The sequence below is a fragment of the Spodoptera frugiperda genome, chromosome 25 (genome assembly GCF_023101765.2).
Source record: "Spodoptera frugiperda isolate SF20-4 chromosome 25, AGI-APGP_CSIRO_Sfru_2.0, whole genome shotgun sequence".
NCBI lineage: Eukaryota > Metazoa > Arthropoda > Insecta > Lepidoptera > Noctuidae > Spodoptera > Spodoptera frugiperda.
In genome coordinates, this window is record NC_064236.1 from 3,075,619 (window position 1) to 3,096,020 (window position 20,402).

The window sequence follows — 20,402 nt, forward strand, 5'->3', positions numbered from 1 at the left end:
ATTGATTGATTCCGGTGACTTCGTGGTGCTGCATCAAACTTAGTGCTGTGCTCACATGTCAACCAGGGGGTGACGCTCCATGATAGTGCCCTGATTAACATGTCAGTACACACTGAGCTTGTACGTTCATCGAAGACACGTCAAGAAAGAAAAACGGCATCTTTGTGTGATTGATTTGATTGATTCCGGTGACTTCGTGGTGCTGCATCAAACTTAGTGCTGTGCTCACATGTCAACCAGGGGGTGACGCTCCATGATAGTGCCCTGATTAACATGTCAGTACACACTGAGCTTGTACGTTCATCGAAGACACATCAAGAAAGAAAAACGTCATTGTTTGTGTGATTGATTCCGGTGACTTCGTGGTGCTGCATCAAACTTAGTGCTGTGCTCACATGTCAACCAGGGGGTGACGCTCCATGATAGTGCCCTGATTAACATGTCAGTACACACTGAGCTTGTACGTTCATCGAAGACACGTCAAGAAAGAAAAACGGCATCTTTGTGTGATTGATTTGATTGATTCCGGTGACTTCGTGGTGCTGCATCAAACTTAGTGCTGTGCTCACATGTCAACCAGGGGGTGACGCTCCATGATAGTGCCCTGATTAACATGTTAGTACACACTGAGCTTGTACGTTCATCGAAGACACATCAAGAAAGAAAAACGTCATTGTTTGTGTGATTGATTGCGGTGACTTCGTGGTGCTGCTTCAAACTTAGTGCTGTGCTCACATGTCAACCAGGGGGTGACGCTCCATGATAGTGCCCTGATTAACATGTCAGTACACACTGAGCTTGTACGTTCATCGAAGACACGTCAAGAAAGAAAAACGGCATCTTTGTGTGATTGATTTGATTGATTCCGGTGACTTCGTGGTGCTGCATCAAACTTAGTGCTGTGCTCACATGTCAACCAGGGGGTGACGCTCCATGATAGTGCCCTGATTAACATGTCAGTACACACTGAGCTTGTACGTTCATCGAAGACACGTCAAGAAAGAAAAACGGCATCTTTGTGTGATTGATTTGATTGATTCCGGTGACTTCGTGGTGCTGCATCAAACTTAGTGCTGTGCTCACATGTCAACCAGGGGGTGACGCTCCATGATAGTGCCCTGATTAACATGTTAGTACACACTGAGCTTGTACGTTCATCGAAGACACATCAAGAAAGAAAAACGTCATTGTTTGTGTGATTGATTGCGGTGACTTCGTGGTGCTGCTTCAAACTTAGTGCTGTGCTCACATGTCAACCAGGGGGTGACGCTCCATGATAGTGCCCTGATTAACATGTCAGTACACACTGAGCTTGTACGTTCATCGAAGACACGTCAAGAAAGAAAAACGGCATCTTTGTGTGATTGATTTGATTGATTCCCGTGACTTCGTGGTGCTGCATCAAACTTAGTGCTGTGCTCACATGTCAACCAGGGGGTGACGCTCCATGATAGTGCCCTGATTAACATGTTAGTACACACTGAGCTTGTACGTTCATCGAAGACACGTCAAGAAAGAAAAACGTGATTGTTTGTGTGATTGATTCCGGTGACTTCGTGGTGCTGCATCAAACTTAGTGCTGTGCTCACATGTCAACCAGGGGGTGACGCTCCATGATAGTGCCCTGATTAACATGTCAGTACACACTGAGCTTGTACGTTCATCGAAGACACGTCAAGAAAGAAAAACGCTCCATGATAGTGCCCTGATTTGTGTGATTGATTCATCGAAGACACGTGACGTGATTTTTTGTGATTGATTCCGGTGACTTCGTGGCGCTGCATCAAACTTAGTGCTGTGCTCACATGTCAACCAGGGGGTGACGCTCCATGATAGTGCCCTGATTAACATGTCAGTACACACTGAGCTTGTACGTTCATCGAAGACACGTCAAGAAAGAAAAACGGCATCTTTGTGTGATTGATTTGATTGATTCCGGTGACTTCGTGGCGCTGCATCAAACTTAGTGCTGTGCTCACATGTCAACCAGGGGGTGACGCTCCATGATAGTGCCCTGATTAACATGTTAGTACACACTGAGCTTGTACGTTCATCGAAGACACGTCAAGAAAGAAAAACGGCATCATTTGTGTGATTGATTTGATTGATTCCGGTGACTTCGTGGTGCTGCATCAAACTTAGTGCTGTGCTCACATGTCAACCAGGGGGTGACGCTCCATGATAGTGCCCTGATTAACATGTCAGTACACACTGAGCTTGTACGTTCATCGAAGACACGTCAAGAAAGAAAAACGTGATTGTTTGTGTGATTGATTCCGGTGACTTCGTGGTGCTGCATCAAACTTAGTGCTGTGCTCACATGTCAACCAGGGGGTGACGCTCCATGATAGTGCCCTGATTAACATGTCAGTACACACTGAGCTTGTACGTTCATCGAAGACACGTCAAGAAAGAAAAACGGCATCTTTGTGTGATTGATTTGATTGATTCCGGTGACTTCGTGGTGCTGCATCAAACTTAGTGCTGTGCTCACATGTCAACCAGGGGGTGACGCTCCATGATAGTGCCCTGATTAACATGTCAGTACACACTGAGCTTGTACGTTCATCGAAGACACGTCAAGAAAGAAAAACGGCATCTTTGTGTGATTGATTTGATTGATTCCGGTGACTTCGTGGCGCTGCATCAAACTTAGTGCTGTGCTCACATGTCAACCAGGGGGTGACGCTCCATGATAGTGCCCTGATTAACATGTCAGTACACACTGAGCTTGTACGTTCATCGAAGACACTTCAAGAAAGAAAAACGGCATCTTTTGTGATTGATTTGATTGATTCCGGTGACTTCGTGGTGCTGCATCAAACTTAGTGCTGTGCTCACATGTCAACCAGGGGGTGACGCTCCATGATAGTGCCCTGATTAACATGTCAGTACACACTGAGCTTGTACGTTCATCGAAGACACGTCAAGAAAGAAAAACGGCATCTTTGTGTGATTGATTTGATTGATTCCGGTGACTTCGTGGCGCTGCATCAAACTTAGTGCTGTGCTCACATGTCAACCAGGGGGTGACGCTCCATGATAGTGCCCTGATTAACATGTTAGTACACACTGAGCTTGTACGTTCATCGAAGACACATCAAGAAAGAAAAACGTCATTGTTTGTGTGATTGATTGCGGTGACTTCGTGGTGCTGCTTCAAACTTAGTGCTGTGCTCACATGTCAACCAGGGGGTGACGCTCCATGATAGTGCCCTGATTAACATGTCAGTACACACTGAGCTTGTACGTTCATCGAAGACACGTCAAGAAAGAAAAACGGCATCTTTGTGTGATTGATTTGATTGATTCCAGTGACTTCGTGGTGCTGCATCAAACTTAGTGCTGTGCTCACATGTGAACCAGGGGGTAACACTCCATGACAGTGCCCTGATTTACATGTCAGTACACACTGAGCTTGTACATTCATCGCAGACGTCGTTTCAAGAAAGAAAAACGTGATTGTTTGTGTGATTGATTCCGGTGACTTCGTGGCGCTGCATCAAACTTAGTGCTGTGCTCACATGTCAACCAGGGGGTGACGCTCCATGATAGTGCCCTGATTAACATGTTAGTACACACTGAGCTTGTACGTTCATCGAAGACACATCAAGAAAGAAAAACGTCATTTTGTGTGATTGATTTGATTGATTGCGGTGACTTCGTGGTGCTGCTTCAAACTTAGTGCTGTGCTCACATGTCAACCAGGGGGTGACGCTCCATGATAGTGCCCTGATTAACATGTCAGTACACACTGAGCTTGTACGTTCATCGAAGACACGTCAAGAAAGAAAAACGGCATCTTTGTGTGATTGATTTGATTGATTCCGGTGACTTCGTGGCGCTGCATCAAACTTAGTGCTGTGCTCACATGTCAACCAGGGGGTGACGCTCCATGATAGTGCCCTGATTAACATGTCAGTACACACTGAGCTTGTACGTTCATCGAAGACACGTCAAGAAAGAAAAACGTGCATTGTTTGTGTGATTGATTCCGGTGACTTCGTGGTGCTGCATCAAACTTAGTGCTGTGCTCACATGTCAACCAGGGGGTGACGCTCCATGATAGTGCCCTGATTAACATGTCAGTACACACTGAGCTTGTACATTCATCGAAGACGTCGTTTCAAGAAAGAAAAACGTGATTGTTTGTGTGATTGATTCCGGTGACTTCGTGGCGCTGCATCAAACTTAGTGCTGTGCTCACATGTCAACCAGGGGGTGACGCTCCATGATAGTGCCCTGATTAACATGTCAGTACACACTGAGCTTGTACGTTCATCGAAGACACGTCAAGAAAGAAAAACGGCATCTTTGTGTGATTGATTTGATTGATTCCGGTGACTTCGTGGCGCTGCATCAAACTTAGTGCTGTGCTCACATGTCAACCAGGGGGTGACGCTCCATGATAGTGCCCTGATTAACATGTCAGTACACACTGAGCTTGTACGTTCATCGAAGACACGTCAAGAAAGAAAAACGGCATCTTTGTGTGATTGATTTGATTGATTCCGGTGACTTCGTGGCGCTGCATCAAACTTAGTGCTGTGCTCACATGTCAACCAGGGGGTGACGCTCCATGATAGTGCCCTGATTAACATGTCAGTACACACTGAGCTTGTACGTTCATCGAAGACACGTCAAGAAAGAAAAACGGCATCTTTGTGTGATTGATTTGATTGATTCCGGTGACTTCGTGGCGCTGCATCAAACTTAGTGCTGTGCTCACATGTCAACCAGGGGGTGACGCTCCATGATAGTGCCCTGATTAACATGTCAGTACACACTGAGCTTGTACGTTCATCGAAGACACGTCAAGAAAGAAAAACGGCATCTTTGTGTGATTGATTTGATTGATTCCGGTGACTTCGTGGTGCTGCATCAAACTTAGTGCTGTGCTCACATGTCAACCAGGGGGTGACGCTCCATGATAGTGCCCTGATTAACATGTCAGTACACACTGAGCTTGTACGTTCATCGAAGACACTTCAAGAAAGAAAAACGGCATCTTTGTGTGATTGGTTTGATTTTGCGTGATATAATTTTGTGAGAGTTATTATTATAAAGATTGACTGATCGGTTGAATGAGTGAATGTAATTGTGGTATGATTTTATTCTTTATTTGATGATGTGAATAAGTTATGCGGTATAACCCATTAGTTCGTTGTATACGTAATTTCAATTTAAAAAGACAGTTTCAATCACGATAGCGATACAGCTGAAAATAAATAATTAGGTCTTGTCCTATATGATTGTAGTTTAGTATTGACTCACATGAATGGATACCTACGATGTCTAACACAGGATTTGTCTTTGTTACCAGGGTGCGAACGCAAGCAACGGGCGAGGCGCGCAGTCGACCAGTGAGGATGACATGGTAGACATCACGGCGGGTCTGCAGCAGGCCGCCGCTGCCAGTGTCACCACACCCACCAGCCACGGCACCTTCCAACTCTACGAGCACGGCGGCAGGAACTCCAACGCCAGTGCCAACTGTTAGTACCTGCTTCAAGTTTGTACTCTGTTTACCTAACCCCCTGTTTACTCTACCGAGAGACGTGTTGTGGAGTCTGTGTTTCCTAATGAGTATAACCTGGGTGTCTTCAAAGCCTAAGAATGGGTTACTTATAGGTGGCCGCATCATCACTTACCGTCAGGCGAGATAGCGGCCAAACGTCGACCCATTAAATGTAAAAAAAGTATTGTAGGCTAGTTAAATGGATCAGCTTTAAGCCGTAACACAATCTGCCTCGTTTAGGAAGCGAGATCCTATAATGCCTCATGTAAGAAATCGATGCGATTGACTGAAGATGTTAGCATCGTATTAAATAAAAATACTTGTTTTGTGGTATGTCGTTGTCATGCGATTAGGTTTATTAATAGAAACATTTTGGAAATCGGGAGTGGCGGCTTGTAGTAGAATAGGTATGTTAACAGCGATCCAACTTAGGGGTATTGTCTACTACAGATAGTCCATTAAAATGTTACTTAGTATACCTGCTATCTGTAAACTATTATTATAATATATTTAATAATACGTTTTGTTTCAAGCTTACACCATCGCTCAATACTTCAGTTCTTCTGCGGGTAAGCTTATAGTCTTCACCTGTCAATAGTCATCATTTGTAGGTGCATCAACCATAAATTAGTATTCATTTTAGCTTTAGTAAAGTAGGCACATCATTGTCGTAGCTTGGATCGGGTTCCATTCAAAATAGTTTTATGTGACTTTTTTACGAATTATGTATCTCGCTGAATATTTAATTAGCCAAGAAGTTAGTAAAACTTAATTTTTCTTGATAACGATGGGCTAGACCATTAAAAGTGTGGGATTTTGACCTCATTAAAACGACCACGGTGGCCAGCCCTTAGCACTTGTAAGGGGCACCGGGTCCTCTAATAGACCTGCTCCGGAGCCCCCACGGTGCGACGCCTGTTACGGCACATCCTTGGAAGACGGCGTCTCCCTTGACCCTCGCTGCACAAGTTGCACGACAACACGTGCCCACTGTGCTATTACTAGTACCTACTAAGTATTTCTACCAAGGGTAGTACCTAACTCTTTTCTTTACCTCATCCATTAAATGATTCGTTTCTTGTTGTTTGGACATTTTTTTGTCTATGTTTACGTTATACATACGTACAATAGTCATACAATCAAAACAGGCGCTGGTCGCTATCGCTAGTAGCTATCGGTTATTTAGATCAACCTCTATACCTAAGTACTTACTCGCTCCTTCGAGAACCACTAGCGTGACTAAGGATGTATTATTTATTTTTTTATTTTCGTAATATTTTGTTTAAACGAACTTATGAATATAATCGTTATTTTTTTATTAAACAGTCGCATAAATTAAGGAAGGCTATAAGACATCACACTATCATCAATAGGAACCGCACAGCAGATGTAACCGCCCTGGAGTAGCTATAGATCAATAACTCTGGTGTTTGTTTTGGCGTCCTATGTTACGTTGTTGGGAAAGTAATCCAACAAAAATAATAAAAGGAATAGACCCACTTTAAGTAGTTAACATTAATTGGCATTGTTTTATGTGAAACAAGATAACAATGACGCGAATTAAAACTGAAATCTGAAAGCTGTGGATCATAACAGCCCTACTTACCTACCTACTTTTACCTTACCTACCTGATGTCAAATAAATCATTCGATAATACGATAGATAAGGAGTTTATCGAAAATTGCACTATTTAAAAGAAGTTGTTGTCGCGATTAGATTATTCTGTTACCGATGTTCAGTACGGTGTCAGGGCTCAGTGCAAATAGTGTCATAACTTATGAAGACATGGAGACCGTTGTGTTGGACCCAGGAGAAAAAGAACCGCTCGTCTACGTTGACCATGTAGGTAAACTAAACATTACTTTCATTCGATTCTATTCTTCAAGGTAAGAACCGATTTCTCTAGTCGGCTTCTATAGCAAAAAAAAACATCTAGGCTTACGAAAGGTTCATACGGCACGAAGGTTACTTAATATGGGCTTTTCTTTATTATTATGTTACGAATTAGGTTAAACAGAATTAGTCTCGCTTCATAACGCTATGTTAATAACAGTCACGTGATCGGTGTAGACGTGTCGGCTGCCGCGAAATGTAATGCAGGTGATAAGACAAACACCTGCGTCCTTTATCGCAATTTCAATAAACAATAACCCATTTCGCAATTATTATAGGGAACATTAGGTATAGTCCATTATTTGATCAAAACATAATTTGTGAAAATTTTAGTTTCTTCAAATTATCTCGTCTCATTTGTGGTATTATTTTATAACTCTCTACTGGCAACACTGACAATAATTTTGACAACTTGACAAAATGGGCTGCGTCTGCGTCACCTGATTAAACCTTGTTTTGTTTTATTTTAATCTTTACAATGTATTATCGTATTAGTGCCTGTAACAATAATCTCGAATAACTGTGATAGTATTTTTACGTAGTTTCGGTTTTTATTTAGTTAATGTCGTTCTTTGTGTACAAGCCGCGTTGCATATTTATGTTTAGATTATAAGGAAATTGTTGATAATAGGTGAAATATTGTTACAGGGGACGCAGTGCTATTTTCCGGAATGTCAGGTGAGTAACGTTCTGCATTATTGTACAAAATAAGTGCCGCTTACGTAGCGGCTGCGCAGATTGGAGACAGTCACCTTGTCAATTGTGTGTTTAGAGAAACTGCTCGACTGTAATAACTTAACAGACTATTAAACTGTAACGTACGGGTGCCTTATCGATACAAGTGAATGTCAATATTGATTATTTGTCTTAAATCCAAGTTATTGCTATTTATTTATATGTAACTTACTGAAGTGTAGTTCTGACACACGAATGGACGTTTTATTCAGTAAATAAGCGATAAAATAACATTTCTTGTTATATAAAACCTATGGCTGCAATATCTATGTATTAGACTAGACTAGTGGTTTCAAACTTATACCACCAGTAGTCTGAAGAAGATAAAATTAGGTTTGCAAAACAAAAAAAAAAAAAAAACAAGACAAAACCTCCGTTCAATACATATTAAGCTACATCAAAGGAGACAACTGAGAGGAGCAAATGATTTCAACAGTCCAAGTCATTGACCAAGAAACGGTTGGGAAATCCTGGACTAGAGAGACTGATAATAAATAGTGCAATAAACTTAGAGGTCACAGCCTTATAAAAGAATGCCTTGCCTATACAATTGATACTGCAATGTTAAAACATTGTTTCTTTGTGCATAACTTTCCTTTTAATGTAGAGAATTAAATAGTTTGTCTTATCCATTTTAGAGTTTGGATTATTTATAATGAATATTGTATTTAACAATAAGTATGATTTCGCATTTACTTTGTGGAGAAAGTCTAATAGTTTGTCAACATTCAGTACTTATTACAGTACGTACTAACGTTTTTTTATGTTTGAGTTACCTATTCAATATATTTTGATAACATTTTTATTTTATGGTACTTATAAGCCTGTTTATGAGCAGTCAGATGACCTGATGGTAAGCAATCGCTACAGGCGTACAACGCTCAGGTAATTGGGCCTTCCGTAATCTCACTCTCACAACGAAACACAACGCAGGCATGGTTTCCCGTCGGTTTTCTGTGAGGTGTTATCGCTCCTGTCAAGCCGAACCATTCGTGGCAAGCACATTGATGTCCATGTTGTATAATTATCTATTTTATTGAAATTAATTTATAATGTTTTTAAATAAAGGTGACGATGACATCCCGGGTATTGGCCAATATGACGACTTCCATACTATTGACTGGCAGCGAGATATTGCCCGCGATCGTATGCGACATAGATACATCGTGAAGAAAAGGCAAGACTCGATATGGGATCTTATAAAGGCAAGTATTGTAGTAGAACTAGTTTAGCAAATCAGCAGATGGAACACCTGATGGTAAGCAATCCTCGATGGACACCTGCAACACTAGAGGTGTTAGCAGAGAGTTAAAGATTTGAAGATTGGGGAGACAGGGAGGGAGAATAATACCTCCAGTAATCCATTGGTCTTGGGCTGCACTGGAATTGCAAATCGATATAACCATAGGATGCCTGGACAATATCAATAGAGATCTTTTCAGTATATTTTATTTTTCTAATGAATGCCTCAAATACGTATATTCTTGTTTGATCTGAACATTTATTTATGTATGTGTGTAATAGGGCGCCCACGACGCATGGTCAGGATGGGTGTGCGTGCTGCTGGTGGGAGTCTGCACGGGCATAGTGGCTGGTGTCATCGACATTGGGGCCTCCTGGATGACCGACCTCAAGTTTGGCATCTGTCCCCAAGCCTTCTGGCTTAACCGGGAGCAATGCTGCTGGTCCGATACTGATACCACTTTTGACACTGGAAACTGCTCACAGGTACAGTACAATTTTAGAATTTACTAACATAAATATTTTTATGATAACTAACTAACTATGATAGGATTATTTATTTTGTTAATGTGATATTTTTATTTGGTTAGTGGCTGACTTGGCCGGAAGTGCTGGGTGGACAGCGCCAGGGCCCAGGAGCTTACATCATCAGCTACCTGTTCTACATCGTGTGGGCTCTGGTATTCGCTGCGCTGTCGGCTTCTCTTGTCAGGATGTTCGCGCCGTACGCTTGCGGTTCAGGTAACTATGAAATTTGTGTATGTTGTACACTACAATGCATTTGTGCTGTATAGGTGGTACCAAGGCGTAGTAGAAAATACTTAAGTCTTGTGTTCCGGAAAGACATACATGAAAGAAAGAAATGAATAAAATGTTTTGCTTTTTAATCCTCGAAGGGGTTGGCTGTAGTTTTTCCTGGTTATGTTTTGAGGTCTAAGTATATTTGAAGGTGGGGTCAATTATCACAATTCTTGCTTCCATAACATTTCAAAGATGTCTCGAATAATACTCGACTCAGGAATCAATTCAGTCAGACTCATTTTGCTTGGTAGGAATCAATATGGCAGTAAGTAATAATGAGTATATTTCAGGTATTCCGGAGATCAAAACTATACTGAGTGGTTTCATCATCCGAGGATATTTGGGCAAGTGGACGCTTATCATCAAGGTGGTCGGCCTGATACTGTCTGTGTCCTCCGGCCTCTCACTCGGGAAAGAGGGGCCTATGGTGCACATCGCCAGTTGTCTCGGTGAGTGAATATTGCAACAACTAATCTATTTATATCAAGTGCTTTTGTGTTACTAGAATATAAGCAACCTGCTTTATTTTGCAGGAAATATTCTGTCATACCTGTTTCCGAAGTACGGACGCAACGAAGCGAAGAAGCGTGAGATCCTGTCGGCAGCCGCGGCGGCCGGAGTGTCCGTCGCCTTCGGAGCCCCCATCGGAGGAGTGCTGTTCAGCTTGGAAGAGGTTTGCAATTTTGCAATATTCTTTGTTCTGCTAGTGCTTTCGTAAATAGTTGGCCTTGCTTAAAGAGCGACTGATTAATTGGACTGTGCGTGTCCTCAGGTGTCCTACTACTTCCCGCTGAAGACACTGTGGCGCTCCTTCTTCTGTGCGCTGATTGCGGCCTTCATCCTGCGCTCCATCAATCCATTCGGCAACGAGCACTCCGTGCTGTTCTTCGTGGAGTACAACAAACCGTGGATCTTCTTTGAGCTGATACCGTTCGTCGGACTCGGTATTATTGGGGTGAGTCTGATTATACGCGCTGCTAGTTTGTGGTTGCAGTATTATATTTCATGCCAAAGATGCAGTATTACATATGTAACGATATGTTTCTGTTGTCAGGGCTGCATAGCGACGATATTCATAAAGGCGAACATCTTCTGGTGCCGCTACCGCAAGTTCTCGAAGCTGGGCCAGTACCCAGTGACGGAGGTGCTGGTGGTGACCCTGGTCACAGCCATCATCGCGTACCCCAACCCGTACACGCGCATGAACACGAGCGAGCTCATCTACTTGCTGTTCAACCAGTGCGGCATCTCCAACTCCGACCCTCTGTGGTGGGTACTTGTGTTCACTTGTATTACATTGGATTATCTTCTCAGTTTGTTTCGTGTGTATGTATATCTAATGACGTTTGCCTTGTGCAGTGATTACAACCGCAACTTCACTGACGTGAACTCCGCGATCGAGAAGGCGGCGGCCGGGCCGGGCGTGTACCACGCCATCTGGCTGCTGGTGCTCGCTCTGGTGCTGAAGCTGGTCATGACCATCTTCACCTTCGGCATCAAGGTGCCGTGCGGACTATTCATACCCAGCCTCGCGCTCGGAGCTATCGCGGGACGGATTGTAGGCATAGGTAACGTCTGTTCACATAATTATCTAGACATTATTGTTAATGTAGTGGATTACAGTTACAAAGTACATATTATAATGTTGTCTGGGTGTTGTAGGCGTGGAGCAGCTGGCGTACAACTACCCGCGGATATGGCTGTTCTCGGGCGAGTGCTCGACGGGCGACGACTGCATCACGCCCGGCCTGTACGCCATGGTGGGCGCCGCCGCCGTGCTGGGCGGGGTCACCCGGATGACAGGTCTGTTGGACCCCGCTAGTTGCTGTATTCTGTGTCGCTGTGTGGGCAGAGAGTGACGTGTGTTGTGTGTGCAGTGTCGCTGGTGGTGATAATGTTCGAGCTGACGGGCGGCGTGCGCTACATCGTGCCGCTGATGGCGGCCGCCATGGCGTCCAAGTGGGTGGGCGACGCGCTGGGCCGGCAGGGCATCTACGACGCGCACATCGCGCTCAACGGGTACCCCTTCCTCGACAGCAAGGACGAGTTCCAGCACACCTCGCTCGCTGCAGACGTCATGCAACCCAAGTGAGTGCTCCACTACGTCATGCGCTGTGTGATCAAACGTTATTTGTTTATTGTATAAAAACATTTCGTGGTGTGTTGAGCTATTAAATAATGATATTGAGAAAGAAATAATGCTGTCGTTAGTTAATTAGTTGTAATATTAAATATAGGCTCAGCGTTTGCAACTGCCTTCTAACTAGCGAATATAAATAATTAAATATCTCTATATTGCTATGATGTATGGACATGCGAATGATACACTTATTGATACGAATCTCTGCTCTAGCAAAGGAAATAATTATATTAATATTTTATTTTGTATCTTTTGTCTGAGATAGTATGGAGAATTTAAAAATCGAAATACAAAACATATTTGAATTTCAACGCGATTTTCGTATTTCGACTAAATAGAGTCAGCCACCTGCCATTGCTGTGCCATTTATATGTTATTACTAGCGACTCTGGCGACTGCTCCGCTCGGCTCCTATTAACAAACAAACAAGCTCTTCAACTTATTACTACAAAATATATTTAGATGAAGTATCATCAGTTATAACCACAAGCTCCGCTAAGCTCTCTGCTAAGCTATTTATGAAATAATATAATAATTATTATTAAGTGAAACTGCGACTAGCATTACTGTTATAAGTGTGTCATGAAGAAGGTCTACACGTAGTTATTTCATTGTCTACAGACGCAACGAGACGCTCTCGGTGATAACCCAGGACTCGATGACGGTGGATGATGTGGACACGCTGCTGAAGGAAACCGAGCACAACGGGTACCCCGTGGTCGTGTCCAAGGAGTCGCAGTACTTGGTGGGCTTCGTGCTGCGCAGGGACCTCAACCTGGCCATAGGTATAAGATCCTACCTTTTTGGGTTAGGGATAAGTGGTTAGTGAGCAGACGGATGAAATAATGGTCAGCAATCAGCCTTGTTCATGGACACTCACAACATCAGAGGAGTTACTAGTCATCCTTTGATGGGTACTAGACCTCTGGTACCGTCACGGCGAAATACGATGGAAGCTTTGTGTCGCCTTACTTGTATCAACGAAACCTGTGTTTATGTAAATATAATACTGTACCAACGAGGTAGTGTCGTTGGTCGAGTGGTCGTAAGAGCGACTGATGTAAAAGTCCAACGATGATTATTTGTTCGATTACCTACCGATTGAACGAATGTAAACGTCACAGGTTCGATTCCTGCACGAAAAAAAAATCGATGAAGGTTTAAATAAGTAATAATAAAGAAGTGGATGAGTTCTAGTTGAATATGGTAAAGCTAGAATGCTATTATGAAAACGATTAATAGAAAAAAATAAAGTGTTACACACACTTTATTTACACACTGTATTAAAAAATATCAAAATGTGTCAGAAAACACGCACATGGAACAAGTAATGTTCACTGCGGGTTCGATGCCCGCACGAAACAACTCTGTTTGATGAGTATGCTGTCATTTATGTTTTTTATTATTTTCTTCAGCGAACGCGCGTCGGACCATGGAAGGCATCACAGGGCAAACCATTGTCATCTTCGCGGGCACCGGCAACCAGCCGCTGTCGCCCCCACCCTGCCTCATGCTGAACCGCATCCTCGACATGGCGCCCATCACCGTCACCGACCAGACCCCCATGGAGACCGTCGTGGACATGTTCCGCAAGCTCGGCCTGAGGCAGACGCTGGTCACTCACAATGGGTAATTTCTATAATATATTTTTATTATATTTTTTTTTTATACTTAATGGGTCAGTTTCTTGGTGGTAAGCGATGATGCGGATTACGATGAAGCACGCCTACGTACCAGCAATCGGGCCTTAAACACACTAAGGTACATAGGTACTCTTTAACAAACAAACCATGGCAAATGATTCCACCTACCAACAGCAAGTACCAATATTTAGACTCCACTGATAAAACAGTGAAGGAAAATATCGTGAGAAAACCTGGAATTAATTTCTAATTACAAGTTTGAAATCGTAAACCCGCATTGAGCAAGCATAGTGATAAATGCTCAAATCTTTTTCTTGTGAGAAGAGACCTTTGGTCAGCAGTGGTCACTTATAGGCTGTTCATGTGTCATGCGTTTGACTGCACGGTTGGCGCGGTGGCTGGGCAACTGGCTGCCGTGCAACGGGTAGCGGGTTCGATTCCCGCACGGAGCAACTATTTGTGTGTGATCCACAAATTGTTGTTTCGGGTCTGGGTGTCATGTGCATGTGAAATTGTATGTTTGTAAACGCACCCACGACACAGGAGAAAATCCTAATGTGGGGCAACGTTTATCCACTCTAGCGTCCATGGATACTATAGTATCCAAAGTGACGAGTTCTGTTTAACTCCCTCTAGTTTAAAATACGGTCTTGTTTGGTGAGTTTTGACTGATTATCTATACAGCTGAATAAATTGTTCGACGAAAAAATAAGACATGGCGTTGTAATATGCTTTGACAAACAAAATATAATTTTTTAAAGTTAGTTGACTCGTTTTTGAAGTGTTTTTGTGAGTTCCAACAATTATGTCGTAAATACTACAGTTTTGTTTAATTTATCTTGCAAGTGTTATACATCAAAATAAACTAGAAGATTTGTGCTTTACGATGATGTACAAATATCACAGTTTTAGCTGATAAATCTAGTCTAATTTTAACTTCAAACGATTGTTGTTTCGAAAAAAATGGCCGGTCTGGTGTTGGCCACTTTTAGTTTTGTTTATACATATTTTACATACTTTGCATTACAATAGTATATAAAATATCGAAATACATTTCGTAATAAGCAAAATAATACATTTTTCAAAGAGAAATATACTAAATTCATTGAAGATTCCATAATAATGTCAATGTGTTCCTCAGGTTTTTTGATGTGTAAAATTACGAGTAGTGTTTTCTTTCGATTTAATTACAATACTTAGAGTTAACCGAATATAATCATATATACATCAAAAGAAAGGGTAATGAGTCTAGTTTGTTGTAAAAATATTTTATTGATAAAATATGCAATAGTTGTGCCGTATATTCTAAAAAGGTAGAAATAATTCTGTTTTTTTTTCTGTGTTTCATGTTTAACCCGTTTTATTGTATTTTAAAGATTAACTAAAGATTTAAAAAAATCGTTAAGATTGATCAGTATTCTTCAATCTTTTTTTTGGTATTCTTTTCTTTATTCTAGGCATTACGGTTCAGTAGCTATATAGGTTTTTTGTTACGACGAACTTGCGAGTCGCGCGCGGTTCGGATGCCGTGCGCGGCTGGACGTTAGAGTGGTTATGTAAAAAAGAGTAAAAAGAGTAAAAAATATAATTCTTTTCGCAGGGGGATTTGTAAAACCTACCGACGCTGACACATAATTACAGAAAATTAATCACGTTCGTACTTGTTTCCAGACGTCTGCTGGGAGTGATCACCAAGAAGGACGTGCTGCGGCACGTGAAGCAGATGGACAACGAGGACCCGAATTCAGTGCTGTTCAACTGAGGCCGGGCCCAGCGCGCCACCGTAGGGCGACGCCAACCCTAGCACTCCACTCCGCGCACTCACAGACTCATCCCCTCCGTCGCGAGCGCCACATTCTCACCCGCGACCTAGTCTCCGGACTACCGGCAAACACCGCAATGCAACGAAATATATACGTGCGCATTGTGCGTGGACCGTGGTCTGTGGCTACTCGCGTATCATACATCACAGTGGAACATCGCGCCGTTAGGGCAACTCATATGTATCGTATTAGGTATAGTTACTAGGTAAACATCCCATTGTCAACTGTCTGTATATTAGCTAATCCCGCGCAGAGCTCACACAATAATAAGTAGATAAATTCACTTTGAGTAAATAGCACAGTTATTACGATTCTGTCGGCTTTTGTAAGTACATAAGCAATCAAGTTCCACTAGAGTATTACCGATCGCATAACTATTTATATTGTAACATTGTCGCCAGCTCCACTGGACTACAATAGAGTTGGTGACTTCAGTATTTAGTGTTACTAGCAAACATTTAAGTGGAAGCTACTTTGTATGATTAATGAACAAAGTTTTAGATATTAATATATGAAGTAATTTATTATTGTTTCAAATCAAATAATATTATCATGTTCTAAGCAAGATTTTATGTAAATATTGTATCGTATATGAAGCATAATGTGTAACCGACATCTCATTTTAAGTAGTGTTGTAGAATCGAATATATTGTTTATAAAAGCTAAGCTATATTTGTACAGCTTCGCACCGACACACAGTAGAAGGTACGGACGTAGATATAGGCCCGACCCGCGCTACTCACTATACCTATGCAGTCAATGTGTATATATTGTACATAAATGATATTGTCGTCCTGTCAACACAATCGTTAAATTAGCCGATAAATGAGCCCGTCCCTGTGTCGTGTGTTTCTTATAGTAGTTTTGAGACAGCACTCTGCTTAGATCGACACTTACATTAATTCATACTGCACGTTAGCTCGTTTGCTTATATTATGACTAACATTGATACAGGGATGCGAATAATGTTAAGACACGAACTAGAAGCAGCTCATTACTATATTATACTTCAAGTATTTTAAATAATAAAGTAAATTTTGCAATAAAATGAACATGCACGTGATTATGAATCATGGTCTACTAATTCGCAAGTAACGTCTTGGGTATAGAAAGCGATCTATAAGCAACTATCTCGTAGTCCTATAATATTTGAATATTAAACTGTTTTTATGTATTTTTATATACAAGGACTGAAAATTAAAATGATAAACTACTAGGTATTAACAACATTGTATAATTAAGTTTACACGTTTGCGAGCCTCCAGTCGGAGTGCGCAACTTTTTATAATAGATTTTACAAGTATTGTGTATTTATTACAGTGTTACTGATGTGCAATATTTACATCATAACTGCACGTTGGATCTAGATTTACAGAGGGTCGGCGCGGACTCGCGGCTACTACACTAGCTACTAAGATTTACTTGAAATTATATAAATGTATAATGTAACGTAATTTTATGCAGTTTGTCCAACTCGCGACTTAGGTCGACGTCCAATAATTTATTGATTTACTAAGATATCACCGTCACCTGCTCGTCGCGGGCTCTGCGCCGACCCAAACATTTTATATTGACTACTTTCAAATGTATAGAATGAGATTTTAAAATATTTTCTGTCCCTCGCTTGCCACCTATCTCGATGCTCGGGTGGTACCGTCGAAGTGTGTGTTTCAAATACATGTATGTTTAATACTTTGTCACTTTTATTTTGTTCTCGCCGTGCCTACCTATTACGTTACCTATACTCCAACACTGAAATAGTACTAACATAGAAGCACATACATAGATAATATGATAGGGGATTTTTATAATAAATGTTTTACTCCAAACTACTTGTCTGTCCTTATTATAAATTACACTATATACTTCATTATTTCACTTTTTTGGGGAAAAAGGTGCAAATGGCATTACAAAAATATGCAGTAACAATATGTTAGCTGCATATTTGGTTTTAGTTTTTCAATATATGTGCTCTTTTCAAATACTTACACATTTTTTAACCATACGTCCACTAATTTGACTCGTCGATTAAAAAAAAAACTACTGTTTTCTCATAAATATTGTTCACACGCACTGAGTTGGTGACTTGTACTGTACACTAGAGATTTGTCAACAATTAAATAAACGGCTTAGTTTGTATTCATTTATTTCAATTCAATACATTTTACAATGGTTACGAACATTATTAGTACATAATATTATAATTATAATTTATCTAGACCCTGTTTATGTTAGATAAACGTATGGACTGTTTGAATTCAATCATTTTGGTAAAATTTATCAAAATCTTGTCAAGAACAAACCATAACAAAGTAATCTAAGTTAAAATAATGCAGTCCTTTATATCATTTCCAAAATCTAACACAAACAAAGTCGACCGTAGCTACAATGTAAAAACTAAGAAATAAATATTGTCATTAATATATTATTACAAAAGCAAACATATCACAAAAAATGATTCATGAAAAATAATACAAATATGCAGTTGTTAGGAACAACACGAAACTAAGTGAAGCGCTACGTGTGGCCGTCCTACAATATTAAACTATCTGAGATCAGTTATCTTGAAAACTTAGTACGTTCACAATTAGTATACCGACTTTACAAACTATTAGTGTGGTTTATAAATCCGTCTCGCCGTCGGAAACCTGACGCAACAACATGTGATATGAGAACTACTCCTAAATATACGTAAGCTAAATAGCAAATACAATAATAATAAGCTCTTTGTAGTTGTGGGTTAACCTGTGATTACCTACTGGCAAGGCGCTGCTTGGCCTCACCTTGCCTCGATCTTAAATTCGTACACCTAACAAAAGACATATTCAACTTGATCACATGTCTCTATTCTCTTGATCAGGGACCTAACATCACCTAAACTAACTGTTTCTCGATATACATAATATTTATACATGAAAATAGTCATAAATGAAGAAGTGAAACAAAACAATTAGGATTGAGGTATCCACATTAGTGTTGACTTGGATTACGTTAAGTTATAACTGTGTAGATACAGGACCTACCGTAGAGCGCTGCAGCGTGGTATAAGACCACGCTGGTTTGCTGGTTATCGCAGGAGTCCCTGACAAGTGGCACGTCACGGTGGTAGCCGGGGCACCACGAAAGAAAGTTATTATTTAAAGCGTGCTCGTCATTTAATGATTCGCTCAATAGAACACAACAAACGCGAAACAAATAGAATTAACAAATACAGTATAATGTACATGGTTAACTAAACAGTAATCTGTACCTCTTCCATGAGTTTGAAGCAATAGTATGTGATGATAGTCGCTAGCGATGATGTAATTTTTTTATGGCGTATTTTAGTTCCTCAGGATGCCGTTGTAAAATTTGACATACAAAAAATTTACTTCGTCGCTAGCGACTATCGACAAATACTATTGCTTCAAACTCATGGTACAGGTACTGGCCGCGATGCACTTTGTTACATTACATATACTTTGATACATGATATAATTATACTATATTCTTTTATTTGGGTATATCTGTGCTAGAATGAAGTTGACGAAACATTCGCTAGATGTATATTATTATTGTGAATGTTTCAGTACATGTAGTTTAATATATTAGTATTATAAGGCCGACGACGAAAACGCGTAGTGACGAGTAGGCGAGTGCTCAGCCGTACTCCTGCCGCTGCAGCGCCACCGACACCTTGTAGAGGCTCTCCATCATGAAGGAGAGGTTCTGCGACAGCTCGTGCACGGGCCGCGTGATGGCCACCATATCTGCCGACCGCACACAATATCATTGACACACCTTTTACTGGATAGGCCAGTAAAGAAAATAGATTTTATTAGATGGATGAAGAATAGAAAGAAATAGATGCTACAAAAATCGAGTTTCACCCGCTATTTTCCTATTTTTTACATGGAATTGTGGGAGTAGGAGACTGTCTACAGAATAGAACATAGGATTTTGAAACGCGATAAGCAATGTGTTTTTCTTTATTTACTAAAGAATGGCATCGTTACATTACCTGGATGCGCCTGAGCCAGGCCTCTGCAGTAGACGTGTAGTAGAGTCGTGACGTCATCCTCGGGGAGCTCTCCTCTCTCGAGAATACGCTCCGCATTGCGCTCGCGCACTAGCGCCAGTGCTGCCCCCCACCTGATCCAGTCATAATACCGTCAGTACGGAAACAACATACTTTGCAAGTAATTAGGTAATCATTCGTTTTGAACTGTGAATGTATTCTACAGTTAGGTAAGGAATGGTCTCCATAGATAATCGTCAAATCAAGTCAAACGACGTGTCACTCTCACGTTACTGAGAGCTCAATTCTCCATCCCTAGAAGGTCCGCAGCGTACAAGTGACTCCTCAGGTGTTGTGTATATCCGTGAGCGGCCCCGATTGCTTATCATCAGGTGATTCGTCTGTTCGTTTGCCGGTGTAATGCATAGAAGAGGTTAGGTAGGTAGTGTGTGTACTGACTTCTGCCTGTGAATGAGGTGCAGCAGGCGCGCGTCGTCGTGCGGCGCGGGCGAGTGCTCGGCCCACGCGTCGGCCGCGTCCGCCGCGCTCGCCGTCAGCTGGCTGCGCACCGCGCACACCGCGCCGCTCATCTCCACGCCCTGACGGACA

General features: G+C 41.6%; 2 protein-coding genes across 17 annotated transcripts in view; one reads left to right on the forward strand and one right to left on the reverse strand.

Annotated features, from left to right (window-relative positions):
* Positions 1–17,488, forward strand: part of LOC118269095 (H(+)/Cl(-) exchange transporter 3) — a 54,935-nt gene extending 37,447 nt beyond the window's left edge. For 3 of the 7 annotated variants that reach the window (XM_035585945.2, XM_035584418.2, XM_035586688.2), the window contains 16 exons: positions 5,324–5,495; positions 6,052–6,087; positions 8,061–8,090; positions 9,216–9,352; positions 9,672–9,875; positions 9,980–10,130; positions 10,481–10,639; positions 10,724–10,863; positions 10,963–11,145; positions 11,245–11,459; positions 11,550–11,758; positions 11,853–11,993; positions 12,068–12,278; positions 12,952–13,115; positions 13,746–13,959; positions 15,645–17,488. In XM_035585945.2, coding sequence (XP_035441838.1) covers positions 5,324–5,495; positions 6,052–6,087; positions 8,061–8,090; positions 9,216–9,352; positions 9,672–9,875; positions 9,980–10,130; positions 10,481–10,639; positions 10,724–10,863; positions 10,963–11,145; positions 11,245–11,459; positions 11,550–11,758; positions 11,853–11,993; positions 12,068–12,278; positions 12,952–13,115; positions 13,746–13,959; positions 15,645–15,735 — 2,457 coding nt within the window. In that variant the 3' untranslated portion in view covers positions 15,736–17,488. Of the gene's footprint in view, positions 1–5,323; positions 5,496–6,051; positions 6,088–7,231; positions 7,366–8,060; positions 8,091–9,215; positions 9,353–9,671; positions 9,876–9,979; positions 10,131–10,480; positions 10,640–10,723; positions 10,864–10,962; positions 11,146–11,244; positions 11,460–11,549; positions 11,759–11,852; positions 11,994–12,067; positions 12,279–12,951; positions 13,116–13,745; positions 13,960–15,644 lie in introns of those variants that run through there. The other 4 variants (XM_050704367.1, XM_035585201.2, XM_035587462.2 and 1 more) reach the window with 3 other exon arrangements.
* A 437-nt stretch (positions 17,489–17,925) lies between these two features.
* Positions 17,926–20,402, reverse strand: part of LOC118261721 (protein furry) — an 87,684-nt gene continuing 85,207 nt past the window's right edge. For 9 of the 10 annotated variants that reach the window (XM_035575884.2, XM_035592117.2, XM_035599746.2 and 6 more), the window contains 3 exons: positions 20,253–20,392; positions 19,797–19,927; positions 17,926–19,545 (listed from right to left, as the gene is read on the reverse strand). In XM_035575884.2, coding sequence (XP_035431777.2) covers positions 19,436–19,545; positions 19,797–19,927; positions 20,253–20,392 — 381 coding nt within the window. In that variant the 3' untranslated portion in view covers positions 17,926–19,435. Of the gene's footprint in view, positions 19,546–19,796; positions 19,928–20,251; positions 20,393–20,402 lie in introns of those variants that run through there. The other variant, XR_007707125.1, reaches the window with a different exon arrangement.